This window comes from Erpetoichthys calabaricus, chromosome 10 (genome assembly GCF_900747795.2).
Source record: "Erpetoichthys calabaricus chromosome 10, fErpCal1.3, whole genome shotgun sequence".
Taxonomy (NCBI): Eukaryota; Metazoa; Chordata; class Cladistia; order Polypteriformes; family Polypteridae; genus Erpetoichthys; species Erpetoichthys calabaricus.
Genome location: NC_041403.2, coordinates 148886960 through 148907080, shown reverse-complemented (window position 1 = coordinate 148907080; position 20121 = coordinate 148886960). Strand labels below are relative to the sequence as shown.

Here is a 20121-nt window from a genome sequence, read left to right as displayed (position 1 = left end):
CCTTTTACCTGAAGTTTGCCTCTGAACTCTGTTATCAGTCTCTGTTGTTTAGCTGTGCTAATCATACTGCAGTCATATGATGGGGAGCAGACAAGGGAAATAAAAGAAGGAGTCTGACTAACATGCCTCATGCCTCTCGAAAGCCTTCAGCTGCCCTCTCAAGTTCATGACTTAGCATTTACACATTTACAGTGTCTGACCTTTTTACCTGCTGTTTGGATTCTGTGTGAATGCATTTCCTATGCTGTGCTTTGTCATTTTGTGCATTTTGAGCTCTGCCTGTTATTAACCCTGCATTTTCAATTTTGGATTTTAAGACATACTTTATACTACTTATCTAACTTGCTATGGCTTTTAAGTTGTCTCTGCACACCAGCCCAGCTTCATGCTGCCAGCCATGTTTTATAAGACTACACACCATGCTGCTGTGATTAGGCTTTTCACAGGAAGCATTCAGCATCAAGATATGCACATACTGTAAGTGTGCCCACCTCTGTAGACACAATGGGCTGGGTCACACACTTCTCATATAGCCAAATTATACAAACATTGTTTATGTACACGTCCTCACTGCTTGTTATGTGTGTTTCTTTCTGAGATGCAGAAAGCTGGATTTATGAGCTGCACTTGTCTTAATTTCTCTGGCTATTATTCACAACTTATTCCTGTGGTTTCACAAGTCCTTTTGATGGCATACTTACAATACAGGCCAATCATCTATGGTATGTACTAAAACGCATTTAGTCTGCATTCTTGGAGGAGTGTGGCAGAAGCTGATGTTATTTTTATGCCGTTATGTGTGTATGTTGGCAATCAAATTACAATCACTCATTTGGTATTCTTTTACTTGGATTGTAAGCCAAAAGAACCGTCACCTTTCTTTTTATAGTCATACACACTTAGTCATTTTTAAGGGTGAGGGATATGAAGCAGTTGTAACAACGACACACATACACCCAACAGTTGGGAAGGCACATCTGTTTAAGTGGAGTTCAGACTAAGCCAGGCCAAAACTACACTTCCCTCAAAAATCAGAAGTGTGATTTAGAAAATGTAAAGAATGGTGATTCCAAAGGTATTCAGACTGCTTCACTTTCTGCTCTTAATAGTGTTGCATTTCTTTTTAAATTAATAACCCATAGTGACAAAGTAAAAGAGTGGAGACAAATGTCAGGAGTGATTTGTAACAGACGGATATCAGCAAGAGTGAAAGGGAAGGTCTACAGGACGGTTGTGAGACCAGCTTTGTTATATGGGTTAGAGACGGTGGCACTGACCAGAAAGCAGGAGACAGAGCTGGAGGTGGCAGAGTTAAAGATGCCAAGATTTGCACTGGGGGTGACGAGGACGGATAGGATTAGAAATGAGGACATTAGAGGGTCAGCTCAGGTTAGACGGTTGGGAGACAAAGTCAGAGAGGTGAGATTGCGTTGGTTTGGACATGTGCAGAGGAGAGATGCTGGGTATATTGGGAGAAGGATGCTAAGGATAGAGCTGCCAGGGAAGAGGAAAAGAGGAAGGCCTAAGAGAAGGTTTATGGATGTGGTGAGAGAGGACATGCAGGTGATGGTTCTAACAGAACAAGATGCAGAGGACAGAAAGATATGGAAGAAGATGATCCGCTGTGGCAACCCCTAATGGGAGCAGCCGAAATAAGAAGAAGTGACAAAGTAAAAACGTGTTTTCAGAAAGGTTTGAATCTTTATTAAAAAATCAAAAAGTAACATCTCTCTTTCATAGAAGCATTCAGTACTTTGCAGAAGCCCCTTTGGCAGCAGTTCCAGCTTTGGGTCTTCTTGGGTGAGTACCTACAAGCTTTGTACACCTGGATTCGGGCAGTTTATCTCATTCTTTCTGGTAGATCTTCTCAAGGTCCATTAGATTGAATGCAGAGCGTCCATAAACTGCCATCTTCAGGCCTCGCCACAGATGTTCTCTAAGTCTGGGATTTGGATGAATCACTCAAGGACACTGAAAGTCCTATCACGAGGCTACTCCAGTATTGTGTTGTTGTGACGTCAAGAGGAGAAGACAGAATGACATCATTAGTGGGCAATGTACCACCGTTTTAATCTGATCGTCAGCTAAAGCATCTCATGCCCAACTTCGATTGCTAGATTACTAGCCGTCCTGGGACATTCATCTTTGACATCTTTAACTTTTTGCAAGCCTATATATATTGTATATATATCTCCAGACTTTGTTATCCATATTTTCTTTTATGCTTTTCTCCCCTGGTATTGTTGCTCTTTAATAAATACCACATCACTTTTAACTTAGTACACTTGTCTTCATATCTGGAATGATTGAGGTAATATGGTAAATATGTAGAGCACCTGGAGCAGTGAGGAAGTGCCATATGACACAAACTGAGAGGTTTGTCGGAAGTTCTGTCCAGTAATGAACAGTGTGTTAAAGTAAAACATTCACTGGTTCATAAATGGCCTAGAGCCAGGGATGTTGAGCCTTTGTATGCTTCAGATATGTTCTTGTAGACCAAAAATAACATTAAGTGTACTCATCAGGTTCGTTGCTGGGTTGGTTTACTGTTGCACCTTAAGATTAACACACGCATATATAGAGATATGTATACACACAGAACCTAACCACAAAAGTACGGTATGAAAGACGTTTACACAGCACATTATTCCCTAGCATTTTAACCCACACAAGTACCTGTATGAATGACACAGCCACGGTCCACTTTTCCACGTACTCCAAGGGACTTACTTATCATAGGCACAAACAACGTACAATGTCTTGGATATACAGTGCATCCGGAAAGTATTCACAGCCCCTCACTTTTTCCACATTTTGTTATGTTACAGCCTTATTCCAAAATGGATTAAATTCATTTTTTTTCATCAGAATTCTACACACAACACCCCATAACGACAACGTGAAAAAAGTTTACTTGAGGTTTTTGCAAATTTATTAAAAATAAAAAAATTGAGAAAGCACATGTACATAAGTATTCACAGCCTTTGACATGAAGCTCAAAATTGAGCTCCGGTGCATCCTGTTTCCCCTGATCATCCTTGAGATGTTTCTGCAGCTTCATTGGAGTCCACCTGTGGTAAATTCAGTTGACTGGACATGATTTGGAAAGGCACACACCTGTCTATATAAGGTCCCACAGTTGACAGTTCATGTCAGAGCACAAACCAAACATGAAGTCAAAGGAATTGTCTGTAGACCTCTGAGACAGGATTGTCTCGAGGCACAAATCTGGGGAAGGTTACAGAAAAAGTTCTGCTGCTTTGAAGGTCCCAATGAGCACAGTGGCCTCCATCATCCGTAAGTGGAAGAAGTTCAAAACCACCAGGACTCTTCCTAGAGCTGGCCAGCTATCTAAACTGAGCGATTGGGGGAGAAGGGCCTTAGTCAGGGAGGTGATCAAGAACAAGATGGTCACTCTGTCAGAGCTCCAGAGGTCCTCTGTGGAGAGAGGAGAACCTTGCAGAAGGACAACCATCTCTGCAGCAATCCACCAATCAGGCCTGTATGGTAGAGTGGCCAGACAGAAGCCACTCCTTAGTAAAAGGCACATGGCAGCCCGCCTGGAGTTTGCCAAAAGGCACCTGAAGGACTCTCAGACCATGAGAAAGAAAATTCTCTGGTCTGATGAGACAAAGATTGAACTCTTTGGTGTGAATGCCAGGCATCACGTTTGGGGGAAACCAAGCACCGCTCATCACCAGGTCAATACCATCCCTACAGTGAAGCATGGTGGTGGCAGCATCATGCTGTGGGGATGTTTTTCAGCGGCAGGAACTGGGAGACTAGTCAGGATAAAGGGAAAGATGACTGCAGCAATGTACAGAGACATCCTGGATGAAAACCTGCTCCAGAGCGCTCTTGACCTCAGACTGGGGCGATGGTTCATCTTTCAGCAGGACAACAACCCTAAGCACACAGCCAAGATATCAAAGGAGTGGCTTCAGGACAACTCTGTGAATGTCCTTGAGTGGCCCAGCCAGAGCTCAGACTTGAATCCGATTGAACATCTCTGGAGAGATCTTAAAATGGCTGTGCACCGACGCTTCCCATCCAACCTGATGGAGCTTGAGAGGTGCTGCAAAGAGGAATGGGCGAAACTGGCCAAGGATAGGTGTGCCAAGCTTGTGGCATCATATTCAACAAGACTTGAGGCTGTAATTGCTGCCAAAGGTGCATCGACAAAGTATTGAGCAAAGGCTGGGAATACTTATGTACATGGGATTTCTCAGTTTTTTATTTTTAATAAATTTGCAAAAACCTCAAGTAAACGTTTTTCACGTTGTCATTATGGGGTGTTGTGTGTAGAATTCTGATGAAAAAAATGAATTTAATCCATTTTGGAATAAGGCTGTAACATAACAAAATGTGGAAAAAGTGAAGCGCTGTGAATACTATCTGGATGCACTGTATATCCAAGACATTGTACGTTGTTTGTGCCTATGATAAGTAAGTCCCTTGGAGTACGTGGAAAAGTGAACCGTGGCTGTGTTATTCATACAGGTACTTGTGTGTGTTAAAATGCTAGGGAATAACGTGCTGTGTATACGTCTTTCATACGGTACTCTTGTGGTTAGGTTCTGTGTGTATGCGTATATCTATATACTGTATGTGTGTGTTAATCTTAAGGTGCAACAGTAAACCAACCCGGCAACGAACCTGATGAGTACATTTAACAGTAGAGGGACATATCATGATAATACATGTGTCATAGTCCAAATGTAAATTGTCTTCTGGGAAAAATGCAGTACAGGATCAATCAACCACAATACTTTGGGTACAGCTGAGTTTTATTTCAGTGAATTAGCAAAGTCAAATTCTAATTAATGCATTGTTTAATAAGCAAGAAAAAGCATTTTTCTATAACAGAGTTAAGAGATTTCACTTACTTTGCAAAGTATAGGATGGTCTCTGGTCTAATGGACCCATCAAGATGAATGTGCAGCTCTACCTGCATGTCAAGATAAAGATAACAATTAGTTGTTTGTTGTTGCTGCTCAATCTATCCAAATTTAAAACGCTAAGGTCTGTCCATCTGTCACACAATTACCTGCAAACTACTGGGCCTAGAACCTTGAGATTGAGATCTTATGACCTGATACATACTGGCAATGTAAAAGAAACCTCAAGGAGCAGCAGCTTCCCCAAACTGGCCTGTGCTTATGGGTTTCCTACACCAAGTGAAGAAAAGGAAGACCAGTGACATCTGCCGAGTGTCACATAAATCACAGATGATGATTATGTCATAAGGAAGACTGTAATTGGAAGGAGAAAAAGAAGGCAGGCAGCAGCATCTACTGAACATTAAGTTCAGGATACTGAATGTGAGATTGAGAAAGACAGAGAAAAGCATGCGGCAGTTAATAAAAGCACAATTATTGCGAGCCAATCTATTGATCATTTCTAAAACACATACGTGTTCAGAGTAAGTATTGTGTTTATTGATCATTGAATGTGACAAACAACTTTGTCGTAGGAATATTAAAATGATGACTGGCGATGACTGATGAGAAGGTACTTAACATAGAGCAGATTGAGCAGGTCTATATGAACCACCTTTATTTTAGGATAGTAAGTCAGAGTGTTCTGAGGTAGCACCAACCTCAGTAAAGTCAGTTTAATTTGTGTGTTTCTTATGGCCAGCTGATCGAGAAGGTGACATGAAGAGAGAAAATCCAAGAGTGGTGACATCTGCTGAGAGTAAAGCAAATTGCAAGATAAGAAGATTCAGAATGAAAGCTTTGGTATCCACTAACCATCAAGCACATATGGCATGGCAACCTGCTGGTACTTGCAAACTACTGAGGCTAGAACCTTGATCTTGGTCTTAATCAAAAGTTTATGACCTGATAAATAGCAGAAAGAAGTACATTGCCATTTGCTGAGCATCCTACTGGTGGGAATTGATCCTCTCCGGCCCATCTAATTATCTCCAAGGACACACTACATATGAATGATGCCTGGGCTGCCTACAGCTGGCATTACCCACTCTTGAATCTGGGATATTGATAATCATAGACCGAGGATGGACTGGGCAATGAGGACACAAAAAACAATCTATCTATCTATCTATCTATCTATCTATCTATCTATCTATCTATCTATCTATCTATCTATCTATCTATCTATCTATCTATCTATCTATCTATCTATCTATCTATCTATCATAGAATATATTTTAGATACAAAAAGAGAACAACCCTGTTAGTTTGATTTTTAGAGTGTTACTTCAGGCTGAGCTTACATCAGAGACAAAGTGGTTTATAGACATTGCCAAAGTCTACCTCACAAAAGCTATATTAATACCAATTTTTGGGCCATTGAATGTCCTCTATGAGGCTACAGAATTCATTAAGTGACCTCTCAGAAGAGGCAATAGTTGCAAATACAGAAGAATCCAAATGAGTTCCTAAATTGAACCTCCAGCCCTATTAATTGAAGGCCTGGGTTTCAAGATTTTGACCCCTAATACATCCAAGATCACTCATATAACAGATTAGTATCTCATTTCAAGTGACCACCGAGAAAGCACTCTCTCACAATAATAAAGCAAAATTTGACACTACTGAACTTGAACATTTGATGGTATACCCACTGGCACATACTGTACTATCTCTAGAAATTCCTTCTCACAACCATCTGAAGTCACTGTTATGTGTGCCAAGGCTCAGTAAATTTAATGCACACATCATGACAGCTTAGTAATGATTACAGGATGACCAATGATGTTTTCACCTTGTGTCTTACATCAATGATAATAATATATATACATCCATCCATTTTCCAACCCGCTGAATCCGAACACAGGGTCACGGGAGTCTGCTGGAGCCAATCCCAGCCAACACAGGGCACAAGGCAGGAACCAATCCCGGGCAGGGTGCTGATAATAATATATATACACATATAAATTGTATATATATATATATATATATATATATATATATATATATGCAAAAAATTATAATTATCTATGACAGGACTATTTTTTTTGTTTATAAGATCACTTCAGTCAGGAAGGTCTGGTTTGTAAAAACTTCATTTAAAAAGTAGAAAACAAATTGCACAGCAATAACAGGAGGTAAATGCAAGATCAGCACACATGGGAGTGAAAGTTTAATGACTCACATTTGTCTATCTAAGGCTGAAAATGTGCCACTTGGATCTCTTTGGTGAAGGAGATAGTTTATCATGTCACCGCTGCACGCATCGCTTTCCATGACCTTCCCTGTTTACCTCAGCTGTGCAGTAATGAGAATGTTATCTGATTACAACAGACGTGACCTTCCAAAGTCAAAACAGTGTGTGTCTTAACACAGCAGGTACTTTCAGTATGCCTGTAACCCCTGCAAATTTAAACATATGACTTCAGCATGTTTCATTATTATTTATTCTGCTAGATTTTACATTTACATTTATTTGCTCAGCAAATTCTTTTACTCAAAGCAACATATAAAGCAAGTCAACATAATTGAGTAAACAGTCTGGCAGACCGTTTGGGAGCAAGTGTTACAGGACAGGGTTACAAAACTGACCATCTCAAGTGAAAAGCTCGGAACAAAAAAGGAGCGGGTTGCAATTCCTAGGTTACAAGAACCTATCAAAACCATTATCAGTTAGACAGAAATTCACCAATGAGGAGAGTCTTCAAATACTTTTTAAACACATCCACCAGCTAGAAACTACACACACAAAGAGGCTGGATTGAGATTTGATGCCATGCAGAGGTGACATCACCAGATGCCTGTCATTAATTAACCTGTATGGGCTTTGAAGGAGCATAAGACCCCACAAGTGTCACTAGATAGATAGATAGATAGATAGATAGATAGATAGATAGATAGATAGATAGATAGATAGATAGATAGATAGATAGATAGATAGATAGATAGATAGATAGATAGATAGATAGATAGATACTTTATTAATCCCAAGGGGAAATTCACAGAATAAAAATATATATATATTGTGACAGATAGGAGGCGCTATCGCTCCCTTGAACCCTCAGATCAAACACCAGACACCAGAAAAAAGTCAAAATTATTATTTTATTGGACAATAATGTGCACAAAGCACCCTCCACTCCACTATACTCATAAATATACACACAACAATAATCAATAAACAATCCTCCACTCCCAGACCCTTTTTCCACCCTTCCTCCCGACTCAGCTCGTCCGTCTGGGATTTCCCAGAGTCCTTTATAGTCCTTGACCCGGAAGTGCTTCTGGTCCCTCAGTCCATGTGACTTCCCAGCACTTCCGGGTCAGGTGAAAACTCTACTTCTTCATCCCGGAAGTACATCATTTCCTCTATCGCTGTGACTAAGACGTACTTCTGGGTTATAGGGAAAATAGCAGTCCCTACTCCTTCCTGCAGCATCCCCTGGAGGCCCCCATGGTATCCAGCAGGGCTGTGATGTAAAACTTCACTGTCCATGATGCCCTGCTGGAACTCGGGGCACCTCTATATTGCAAGAATGGCTCCACCTGGCGGCCTGGGGGTATTGGCTGGGATGAATGGCCGGCCATATTCCACAATATATATATATATACACACTACGCGTGAAAGTGTGTATGTCTGTCTGGCCCGGAAGTGAGAGGTGGAGTCGGGGTAAGGGCGCCACCTCCGAAGAAATAGAAAACTAAACGTCTACCTGTGGAAGTGCGTGTGTCTGTCTGTCTATCCGGCCCTGAAGTGCGAGGCTACTACAGCATGAAGCTCAGAGAGTCAGCAAAGCAGCCCCAAGTTACTGAGTCGGAAGAAGAAAACGACTCTATTGCCAAAGTAAAACCGCCAAGAAAAGAGAGAAACTCTTAAACAAGCAAGACGAGCACAACAGCAAAACGGTATCCCTTTTACTTTTCCTCCCGCCGCTAATACAGAAGCGAGGTGAGCATGTTGGCAAAACAAATCTTCTTAGGAGAGAGATGCCCAGAGTTGTTCCTTTCAATTACCTGACATCTCTACATTTCAATGTTTTTTCTGACGATTTCAATACTTTCTAGGTCCCTGGGCCTTTTACAGCACCGGCTTACGCAGCTAGTATATGTATACTGTATATATATAGGTGTTGACCCCACTGACTACTTTGTAGGCAAGTTTCAAGGATTTGCACTTGATATATGCTGCTATAGGGAGCCAGTTTAGTGCCCTGAAAAGATGACTGTCAAATGCCCTCCTCAGCTGGTTGAACTCCAGATGTGCTGCTGAATTTGGAATCCCCTGCTGCCGCTTGGTGACACATGCCAGCACTCCTGCCAGTAGTCTAGACGTGACAAGACCAAATCCTGGACCAGGAGCTGCATTGCATACTCTGTCATATACAGTCTGATGTTGTTAAGAGTAAAGCTACAAGACAGGAGGACATTTAAAACGTCGTCAATGAAGGACAGCTGGTCGTCATTCACCACCACAAGTATGAGTACTGACTTGGCAGGTGTCAAGAGATAATGAGCTGAACGGAGATGATGTGCTGAATAGAGAGACAAGCTTGGATAAGAAGAAGACCCGCCTTTGCTAGGCTGAGATGAAGATGACATTCTTTAATCCAAGCTGCAATTCCAGCTGATACCAAGCGGTCCCCTGGAGGGAATGATCAGTACAGCTGCAAATCTTATGAGAATCCACGAGACTGGAAGAAAGGGCCTAGTGAGGGGGTATATAGAGTTTAACAGCTCTAGGGGGCATGCCAGCCACCCAGCCAGACACAGACAGACACTAGAGGCACACTTAATTATAAAAACACAAGTTTTTTATTTTCTTTTCTTTGCCTGTGGGCAATGCCTTCCCCATTCCCATAGGCGCAACACAGTCCCAATCAGCACAATAGCACACACTACTTATAATAAATCTTCTCTTCTTCTTTCTTCCTCCTCCCGACTCTGGCTCCCGGAGTGGTGGCTACTGGCTCCTTTTATATAGCCCACCCGGAAGCGCTCCAGGTGTTTGATGACCCATTTCCGGCTGCATTTCCAGGTGTGGCGGAAGAACCTCCCACATGGGCTCAGGAACACCAATGCAGCACCCCATGGCGGCATCCCCAGATCCCAACAGGGTTCTAGAGGACTCCATCTCCCATTGAGCCCTGCAGGAATTCGAGGCACCACTACTAGCCAGGGGAGCTGCCATGCAGCATCTTGGGGGAGGTACTGTTCAGTCTTGCTCCCCCAGACCATATAAAGAAAAGGCAAGGGCCCTGGCAAGATTAAATAAATACGGAGCTGGACAGTTTGACTTCCGTGGCAGAGCGACGGGCGCTGAGCAGACTCCTGTCAATCATGGAGAATCCACTGCATCCACTAAACAGTGTCATCTCCAGACAGAGGAGCAGCTTCAGCGACAGACTGCTGTCACCGCCCTGCTCCACTGACAGACTGAGGAGATCCTTCCTCCCCCACACTATGCGACTCTTCAGTTCCACGTTGGGGGGTAAACGTTAAAATTATACAAAGTTATTGTCTGTCTGTATACCTGCATTGTTATCAGCGTTGTTATCACTCTTTAATTTAATATTGTTTCTTTATCAGTATGCTGCTGCTGGAGTATGTGAATTTCCCCTTGGGATTAATAAAGTATCTATCTATCTATCTATCTATCTATCTATCTATCTATCTATCTATCTATCTATCTATCTATCTATCTATCTATCTATCTATCTATCTATCTATCTATCTATCTATCTATCTATCTATCTATCTATCTATCTATCTATCTATCTAAATAAGAGGCAAGATTAGATAAGAGGACCCAGCACCGATACTTGGGGCACCCTTATGCTTGCCTGGTGCTCACCTAATATCTCTCCTCACCAGAACATATGGTAGGACCACTTGAGGGCAGTCCCAGTGATGCCAAGGTCAGAGAGGGTAGCTAACACGACCCATCAGTTGACCGTGTCGAAGACATGGTAGAAGACTTTGTTTCCTAGGGTCCTTCATTCAATCCTGGAATAAAACAGTGGCAGGGAAGACATAACACACATCCATCCATTCTTTTTTGAGCCTACTTAATCAAATTAATGGTATGGAGAGCCTATCCTGTCACCAGAACGAGTAAGATATCTGCATAGAGGCAGGTGAGCCTGTGTTAGAATACTTGGGCGAGGAACAAAAATTGATTGATTTTAATGAAGTGTTATTCTGATAAAAGTAATTAGGAGCCCTTATGAAAAGAATTTGCTAAATTGTACCCAAGTCATAGAAACCAAAATCTCCAGGGGGACATCTAAACAAAGAATAGAATAGACAAAACCGCTTAAAAATGTACAGACAATTTATTAAGGCTGGGTTTAGGGTTAGTAAAGACAAGTCTTTAAGCTACAATGTCAGCTGCCACCTCTCATTTAGCAGGACTGTGCCCATCTCATTGCTAGCAGGAATGTGGTGAAAATGTTACAAGGCTATCTGACAATCGTTGGACCTGTGCTTGGCCACAAACTCCTTGCGCCTTTAGTTTAAGTTCCTGACTTCATGTTTCAAACCATACAGTGGTGGTAGACAGAAACTGGGCAATGCTAGGGAGCAGAAACAGCTCTTAACTGGAATAATGGCTGTGTGTGGCTCTTGAATTTATCCTAGAATTGGAAAATGAAAAAGAACAGTACATCACTGTGTCGGGCACAGGACACACAGACAAGAACTGGCTTTGTTTGCTGTTTTTGGACAACATCCACAGTCAGTCACATGGATCAGCTAATGCTATTAAATCATATATCTGTCCATCCATTTTCTTTACCCACTTTGTCCAATTCAGCGTCATGCATTTTTCAGAGTCTTGACTGGCAGTGCTGGATACAAAGCAGGAACCAACCCTGGATGAAGCACTGCACTGCTAAAATCATATATTAAAGTGACTCTTTAATACTGAACAGATGCTTAGATTTAAAAATGCAAATTACGCTTACTAGTGTCCTACCAGATGATTCACATACCTGTCTGTATTCTTTAAAGTGAAGCCCCCATTCCTTACATCTCTGTAATCATTAACCCCACCCTTCATAAGAGCCCTAGACACACACTCATAGGATTCAGATGAGTCAAAAGTGGAAAAGGAGTGGAAGAAAAAGAGGAAGAAGAAAAGGACCACCCATTGACCAAGAACAACCACTAAAGACCTCAGCCAGGAATTTAGTATAAAATAGTTTGTTCGCCTTTTAAATAAAATCAACTTGTACCTTTTCTTACATTTCAGATGCAGATTTCTTTATGACACTGATGTGTTGTGTCAACTGCATTACCATGTTTCTCCGAAAATAAGCCCTAGCATGATTTTCAGGCTGCTCTGTAATATAAACCATAAACCAAAAATAAGCCCTAGTCAAGATCGTCAGCTGAAAACTAAGGCACTTAAGGCCAGGTTTATACTTCACGCGATACAACGCGTGTGTCCGAAACATCCATTAAATTCCGAGGACACCTTGCCACAATATCTCTGAAAAGGATGTTTAATGATTACACCCATCAGTTCGGGGATGTGCCCTTTCCAGCAGCATTGGCACAAGACAGAAACAAAATCTTTGGACGGGGCATCAGCTCATTGCAAGGTGAACATAAGCACACGCATACACTGGCGTCATTGTAGCTTCACCAGATCCCCAAACCTTCATGTCTTTGGATGGAAACCGGAGCACACTGTGGAAACCCACCAGGAAAACATTCAGACTCCAGACAAGGATAACAAGGGACGTGACTCCCTGTGAAACAGCAGCGCTACTGCTCTGCCAGCGTGCCATCCCATATGTGTAACTATTAGCAGTATTCATTATTTAATCAAAGTTAACGATTTATCTGTAAAATATAACATACATATTTTAATGCATTTCATGGGCGGGGGCCCTCCTCACTCACATGCCAGCCTCCATTTGAGTCGCTCTACCTCTCGCCACGTGTTGGAGCGTACTTGCCTCTGCTTAGCTAGCAATACCTGCTCAGTAGACATTATCATCTAGAGATTGTTAAAGAGTAAGGTTTGTCATTTTCTGCTCAAGCTGCTGCCCCCGCGACCCGACCTCGGATAAGCGGGAGACAATGGATGGATGGATGGAGAAAGAGATCAGAGCTACGTGTGTTTTAGAGGGTAGCTGCTGATTGGCAGAGATATCACGGCCATGTGCTCTTCTCCCCACGCGGGGGACGCTCTCCCATCAGAGCTAAACATGATAAAAAATACATATGATTTAAATTGAATTACAATAGATGCATATCCACAAAAACAGGCATTCATATGCATTTTGAATTCACATTCACAGAAAGGCACACTCACAAAAAACATTTTAATTAAATTAAATTTTCAACTTCTTATATGGCGTATATACTCACGTTGAAGTTCTCCCGCGGATAAGTTGGGACTTGATTTTACCGTATAATTTCTGGTATTTTAAAATGTTGGTCATATAAGTCGAATGCGGAAAACCGACGCTATGGTGCCAGCCCACTGCAGGGCACGCACTCACACCAAGCACAAACTAGGGACAATTTAGGATCGCCAATACACCTAACCTGCATGTCTTTGGACTGTGGGAGGAAATAAAATGAGGAAAACGTAAAAATTAATAAGAGCTGACAGCGCAGGAACTATATCTGAGAAAAGCATTCACGCGAATGAGAGATGAGAGGGCTGTGGGCATGGGCCGATAACCGTAAATTGGTTAAAAAGAGGGCGGGACTTGAAAAAATCTCTTGGCAATAGTCTCGTCTCAAGATTTTCTTTTATAATAGAGAGATATATAACTCAGGGAGTACTGCAACTGTTAGTTGACTTCTAGAATCACCTGGCAACCGCGGCCTATGCGTGGGGCAAGTTGACAATGTGATCCCCTCAGATGGCACTTTGGTAAGGACGGTACATTCATGTCATTTTTTTTAACATTAAAAATTAGTAACACAAAAAGAGGGTTTTGAGGATTATATACACAGTGCTTTTATTTATATATTACCTTTAAAAATTGTAAGGAACCTGCTGTGGGTTGGCACCCTGCCCGGGATTGGTTCCTGACTTGTGCCCTGTGTTGGCTGGGATTGGCTCCAGCAGACCCCCGTGACCCTGTGTTTAGATTCAGCGGGTTGGATAATGGATGGATGGATTGTAAGGAACATTTTCATTTTAAAGTTTTAAATTTCGCATAATGTAGTTTGCAACCCCTCAACACACTGTGAACATCCGAGAATCAAATCGGCGCATTCGCATAATGAAGCCACATATCAGTTCATGGTATTGTTGTGCATTTTCCTCAATTTTTTACTTTCTCACATAAGATGTATAGGTAAAGTATTGTAATCGTCCAAAAATTCAACCTTGAGATTTTGATGAATCTCAACGTTTTAGACCTCCCTTGTATCCCTTGGCCCGCTGCGTCTCTCTGAGATTTGCACAAATAAATCAGTACCACAAGAGACCTATGATACTTAGTGCAATGAGAGAAGTCGCAAAATCAACCAAAGCGGACACACATATACACAGACAGACAGACAGACGTTTATATATATGGAAACTAGCCATCCCCACGGCTTCGCCCTCAGAGTAGTGAAACAGGACAGTGAGGAGGGCCCCGCACAGCACTCTACTCCTGACATCACTCTTGCTCCTCCCCTCGGCCCGCAGCCTCTGTCTCGGAATAGCGCAAATATACCGCTCCTGCAAGCGAACTATGATTCTTAGCATAGTGAGAGAAGTCGCAAAATCAACCGGAATGTTCAAGCAAATTATAGAAACAAAAAGATCTAAATCTGTTAAGTAGGCCTCTCGTTCGCTAACTAAGCGGAGTTAAGGTTACTTCCCGAGGCAGATGCGTGAGTGAGGAGGGCCCTCTCCCTGCAGCCCGATGAGTCTCTCTCAGATTCACGTTAATAAATCGGTCAGCAAGCGAACTATGATACTTAGCACAATGAGAAAGTCACAAAATCAATGGAATGTTCAAGCAAGTTATCGAAAAAAACCCGATCTAAATCCATTAAGTAGTGAAAAGCAGACAAGACATACAAACGGGTCTAAAAAACTATAAGAAATTACACGCTTGGACCACGAAATTTTTAAAACCATTTCTTAACGAGCACCTATGGGCCAAGGGTAACCTACATTCCAAATTTCAAGTACAAAGTCTCCATGGTTCAGGAGATTTTATGATGATTGAGTCAGTGGTATTTGGCTTTTAGATAGATAGATAGATAGATAGATAGATAGATAGATAGATAGATAGATAGATAGATAGATAGATAGATAGATAGATAGATAGATAGATAGATAGATAGATAGATAGATAGATAGATATACTGTAGATTATGCCATTATGTAAAATTTTCTCAATTTCTGGAATTTGTTTAAGTTGTTAAGTCACAATGTCTCTTAATAGTGATCTGAGTTTGCAGTGTACATATATAATGCCTGCTTTAAGTTTTATCGTTTTAAAGTACTAGGGTGTTGTACCGCGTTAGCCATTATGAATGTAGAGAAAAGCCAAGCAAAATGACACCTTTTATTGGCTAACTAAAAAGATTACAATATGCAAGCTTTCGAGGCAACTCAGGCCCCTTCTTCAGGCAAGATGTAATCATCTTGCTTTACATCTTGCCTGAAGAAGGAGCCTGAGTTGCCTCGAAAAGCTTGCATATCGTTTTAAAGCTAATCTATTTCAGTTTTTTGCACTATTTTTCTAAAACAACATTTATTATTCAGCATAGGAACTATATGGTGTGGCCTGTATAGGAATACATAATGGAAATAAATTAAATGTGTCATCTCATGCTTTAGTAAAGGGGTCAAAATAAGCAACAAAATTGCATCTTGCCTCAGGAGGCATTATTCAACACACCAGTCTTGCCTGGCACTGTCTCTCCTTCCTCCATTAATCATTCCTCCCACATTGGTTATTTAGCATGATAAGAAAAAAAAATCTACCTTTGATCCATTTGAAACTCTGCCATTTTATACCAATCTGTAGTAAAATACATCCCTAGCAGTTTATCTTCAAGCCTGAAACTGCTGTTGAGACTGCAAGTCTACATCAAAAGAAGCAACAGGTGATTTCAATCTGTACATTTAAGGGGGCTGACAAAAGAGTTTTGAACAGGAAATCCAGTCAGATCAGCCTAACAGACGGAAACCACAGAAATTAACAGAAACGTGCCAGTTACTGGCTACACTACCAGTCAAAAGTTTTAGGACACCTTCATTTTTCCAGTTTTTCTTCACATGTAATCAGCTGAAATGCAAAGAATGACCTAAAATGGCAAAAAGGTAAGCAGTAAACTGCAAGAGTCTTAAATTAAAAGTTTAAGTTAGCAAAAACTGAAAAAGAACAAATTTCAAAATATTACAAATGGACCTTCTTCAGAGAACAAGTAATAGGTTAAACACACAGATGTTGTGCAGCAGCTAAAAGAAATTAAGCCTTGCAAGTTGAAGCAAACAATTTGCACAGGTGTCCCAACTTCTGTTGATTACTTAAAAACCTTTGTGTGTCTTGAAGCAGAGTTGGAGCAGACTGTGTTACAACCCCCTCTGAAGTACTACTTGGACAATATTCCAGTGATAATGGCAAGAAAACTGCAATTAACAAATGAAATGAGACAGAGCATTATAACCCTTAGAAATGCAGGCTTTTCATTTAGAGAAACTGCAAAAAAAATCTAAGTGTCAGTGAGTCCAGTGGTGTCCTACACAATCCAAAAGACAACTGGAACATGGAAGACATTCTGATAGAAGATCTGGCAGACCCAAAGTTACAATCCAATCAGAAGACAAGTTTCTGAGGGTCACCAGCCGGCGTGATCACAGGCACCTCACAGCACAACAGCTTCAAGCACAGCTTAACAGTGTAGGTCGAAAAAAGCAAGTGTCAGTTTGTACTGTGAAGAGGAGACTTTGTGCTGCAGGTTTGACAGGGCGAGTGGCAGTAAGAAAGCCATTTCCTTAAAGGACAAAATAGGACTCTGAAACACCGTCTCTGGACTACTGCAGACTGGACAAAGATTTACGGACTGATGAATCCAAATTTGAAATCTTCAGTTCATCACGCAGGGGTGTTTGTATTCTGTTGAGTTGGTTCCTCAGTGTGTGACAACAAACTGTCAAACATGAAGGAGGAAGTGTGATGGTCTGGGGTTCTTTTGCTGGAGGCAGAGTTGGTGACTGGCATTAAGGGTTACCACAGTCTGGCTGTTATGTCAGCAAAAGGTGGCTACTTTCATGAATGAAAAATGTGAATAAAATTTTGTACACTTAACAACTCCTTGACTTATTTTTTTTAATTGCCATTGTTTATAGGTTCTATGCCTTGATTTCATGAAACAATTAGGAAATTAAACTGTGTGTGCACTTCAATTAAAACTGAAAAAACTGAGGTGTTCTAAAGCTTTTGTCTTTTGGAAATGTAGAAAAAACTGAGGTGTTCTAAAGCTTTTGTCTTTTGGAAATGTAAATTTGTATTCTAATGCTTTGTAATGATTGTTTTAATTTGCACTAGACTAAACATCTTGGGGGAAAAAATCACTTAAAAAGGAATTTTATTGTGTAGTGCGTTGTTTAAAGAACATTCTAAATAAACAAGAAACCATGGAATATAGCATGATCTCCCAGAAACGTATAACAAAATACTAAAAATCATGCTATATTTTTAACCTGCTTAATCCAGACCAGGGCTGTGAGGGGGCTGGAGCCTATCCCAGTTAGCACAGGACCATCGATGGGCAAACACACACACCAAACACAGGGGGACTAATTTAGCGTTGCTAATTCACCTCTCTTTCATGTCGTCGCATTTTCTTCTTTAAATAACATTAAATACCAGAGGATTTTATTTTTTTTCGACTCCTTAATTTTGAAGTGAAAACAGATCTCAGCAAAGTAGTCTAAATTTATGTACTCTCTCTAAATAAAATCCTAACCCTAAAAGTGCAACGATTTTATGTGACATTTTTATGTCACATTTATTGTCATGCTTTAAATCGGGCTTATTTTAAAACCTACATACAGTGCATCCGGAAAGTATTCACAGCGCATCACTTTTTCCACATTTTGTTATGTTACAGCCTTATTCCAAAATGGATTAAATTCATTTTTTTCATCAGAATTCTACACACAACACCCCATAATGACGACGTGAAAAAAGTTTACTTGAGGTTTTTGCAAATTTATTAAAAATAAAAATATTGAGAAAGCACATGTACATAAGTATTCACAGCCTTTGTCATGAAGCTCAAAATTGAGCTCCGGTGCCTCCTGTTTCCCCTGATCATCCTTGAGATGTTTCTGCAGCTTCATTGGAGTCCACCTGTGGTAAATTCAGTTGACTGGACATGATTTGGAAAGGCACACACCGGTCTATATAAGGTCCCACAGTTGACAGTTCATGTCAGAGCACAAACCAAGCATGAACTCAAAGGAATTGTCTGCAGACCTCCAAGACAGGATTGTCTCGAGGCACAAATCTGGTGAAGGTTACAGAAAAATTTCTGCTGCTTTGAAGGTCCCAATGAGCACAGTGGCTTCCATCATCCATACGTGGAAGAAGTTCAAAACCACCAGGACTCTTCCTAGAGCTGGCCGGCCATCTAAACTGAGCGATCGGGGGAGAAGGGCTTTAGTCAGGGAGGTGACCAAGAACCCGATGGTCACTCTGTCAGAGCTCCAGAGGTCCTCTGTGGAGAGAGGAGAACCTTCCAGAAGGACAACCATCTCTGCAACAATCCACCAATCAGGCCTGTATGGTAGAGTGGCCAGACGGAAGCCACTCCTTAGTAAAAGGCACATGGCAGCCCACCTGGAGTTTGCCAAAAGGCACCTGAAGGACTCTCAGACCATGAGAAAGAAAATTCTCTGGTCTGATGAGACAAAGAATGAACTCTTTGGCGTTAATGCCAGGCGTCATGTTTGGAGGAAACCAAGCACTGCTCATCACCAGGCCAATTCCATCCCTACAGTGAAGCATGGTAGTGGCAGCATCATGCTGTGGGGATGTTTTTCAGCGGCAGGGACTGGGAGACTGGTCAGGATAAAGTGAACGATGACTGCAGCAATGTACAGAGACATCTTGGATGAAAACCTGATCCAGAGCGCTCTTGACCTCAGACTGGGGCGACGGTTCATCTTTCAGCTATTACATAGCTGATTGTGTGGCAATTGGGTATTTGGAGAAAGAAAAGTAGGGATATGAATAGTACGTTTGAAAGAGACAGTACTGCTGTGATAAATTATTTCATCGAAGGTCGCGCATGGCGCAGCAAGCCTCTTGCGTGAGATATGAACAAGCACTGCGCCACCGTGTTCCCATGTTTAATAAAATGCTTTCATTCCTATCATCATGAAAAAGATATCACGTATAAATCTCAGTACAGTAATCCCTCCTCCATCGTGGGGGTTACATTCCAGAGCCACCCGCGAAATAAGAAAATCCGCGAAGTAGAAACCATATGTTTATATGGTTATTTTTATATTGTCATGCTTGGGTCACAGATTTGCGCAGAAACACAGGAGGTTGTAGAGAGACAGGAACGTTATTCAAACACTGCAAACAAACATTTGTCTCTTTTTCAAAAGTTTAAACTGTGCTACATGACAAGACAGAGATGACAGTTCCTTCTCACAATTAAAAGAATGCAAACATATCTTCCTCTTCAAAGGAGTGCACGTCAGGAGCAGATAAGCAGAGAGAGAGAGAAAAGCAAACAAATCAATAGGGCTGTTTGCTTTTAAGTATGCGAAGCACCGGCACAAAGCTGTTGAAGGCGGCAGCTCACACCCCCTCCGTCAGGAGCAGAGAGAGAGAGAGAGAGAGAGAGAGACAGATAAAAAAATCAATACGTGCCCTTCGTGCTTTTAAGTATGCGAAGCACTGTGCAGCATGTCGCTTCACGAAGCAGCTGCACACAGAAGGTAGCCAACGTGAAGATAATCTTTCAGCATTTTTAGACGAGCGTCCGTATCGTCTAGGTGTGCGAACAGCCCCCCTGCTCAATCCCCCTACGTCAGGATCAGAAAAAGTCAGCGCAAGAGAGAGAGAGAGAAAAGTACGTTGGGTAGCTTCTCAGCCATCTGCCAATAGCGTCCCTTGTATGAAATCAACTGGGCAAACCAACTGAGGAAGCATGTACCAGAAATTAAAAGACTCATTGTCCACAGAAATCCGCGAAC

At 41.6% G+C, this 20121-nt stretch overlaps 1 protein-coding gene across 1 annotated transcript in view; it reads right to left on the bottom strand.

Moving 5' to 3' along the window:
- Positions 1–20121, bottom strand: part of ada (adenosine deaminase) — a 147319-nt gene that overhangs the window by 100759 nt on the left and 26439 nt on the right. The window contains exon 2 of the mRNA XM_028812079.2: positions 4887–4948. Coding sequence (XP_028667912.1) covers positions 4887–4948 — 62 coding nt within the window. The remainder of the gene's footprint in view (positions 1–4886; positions 4949–20121) is intronic.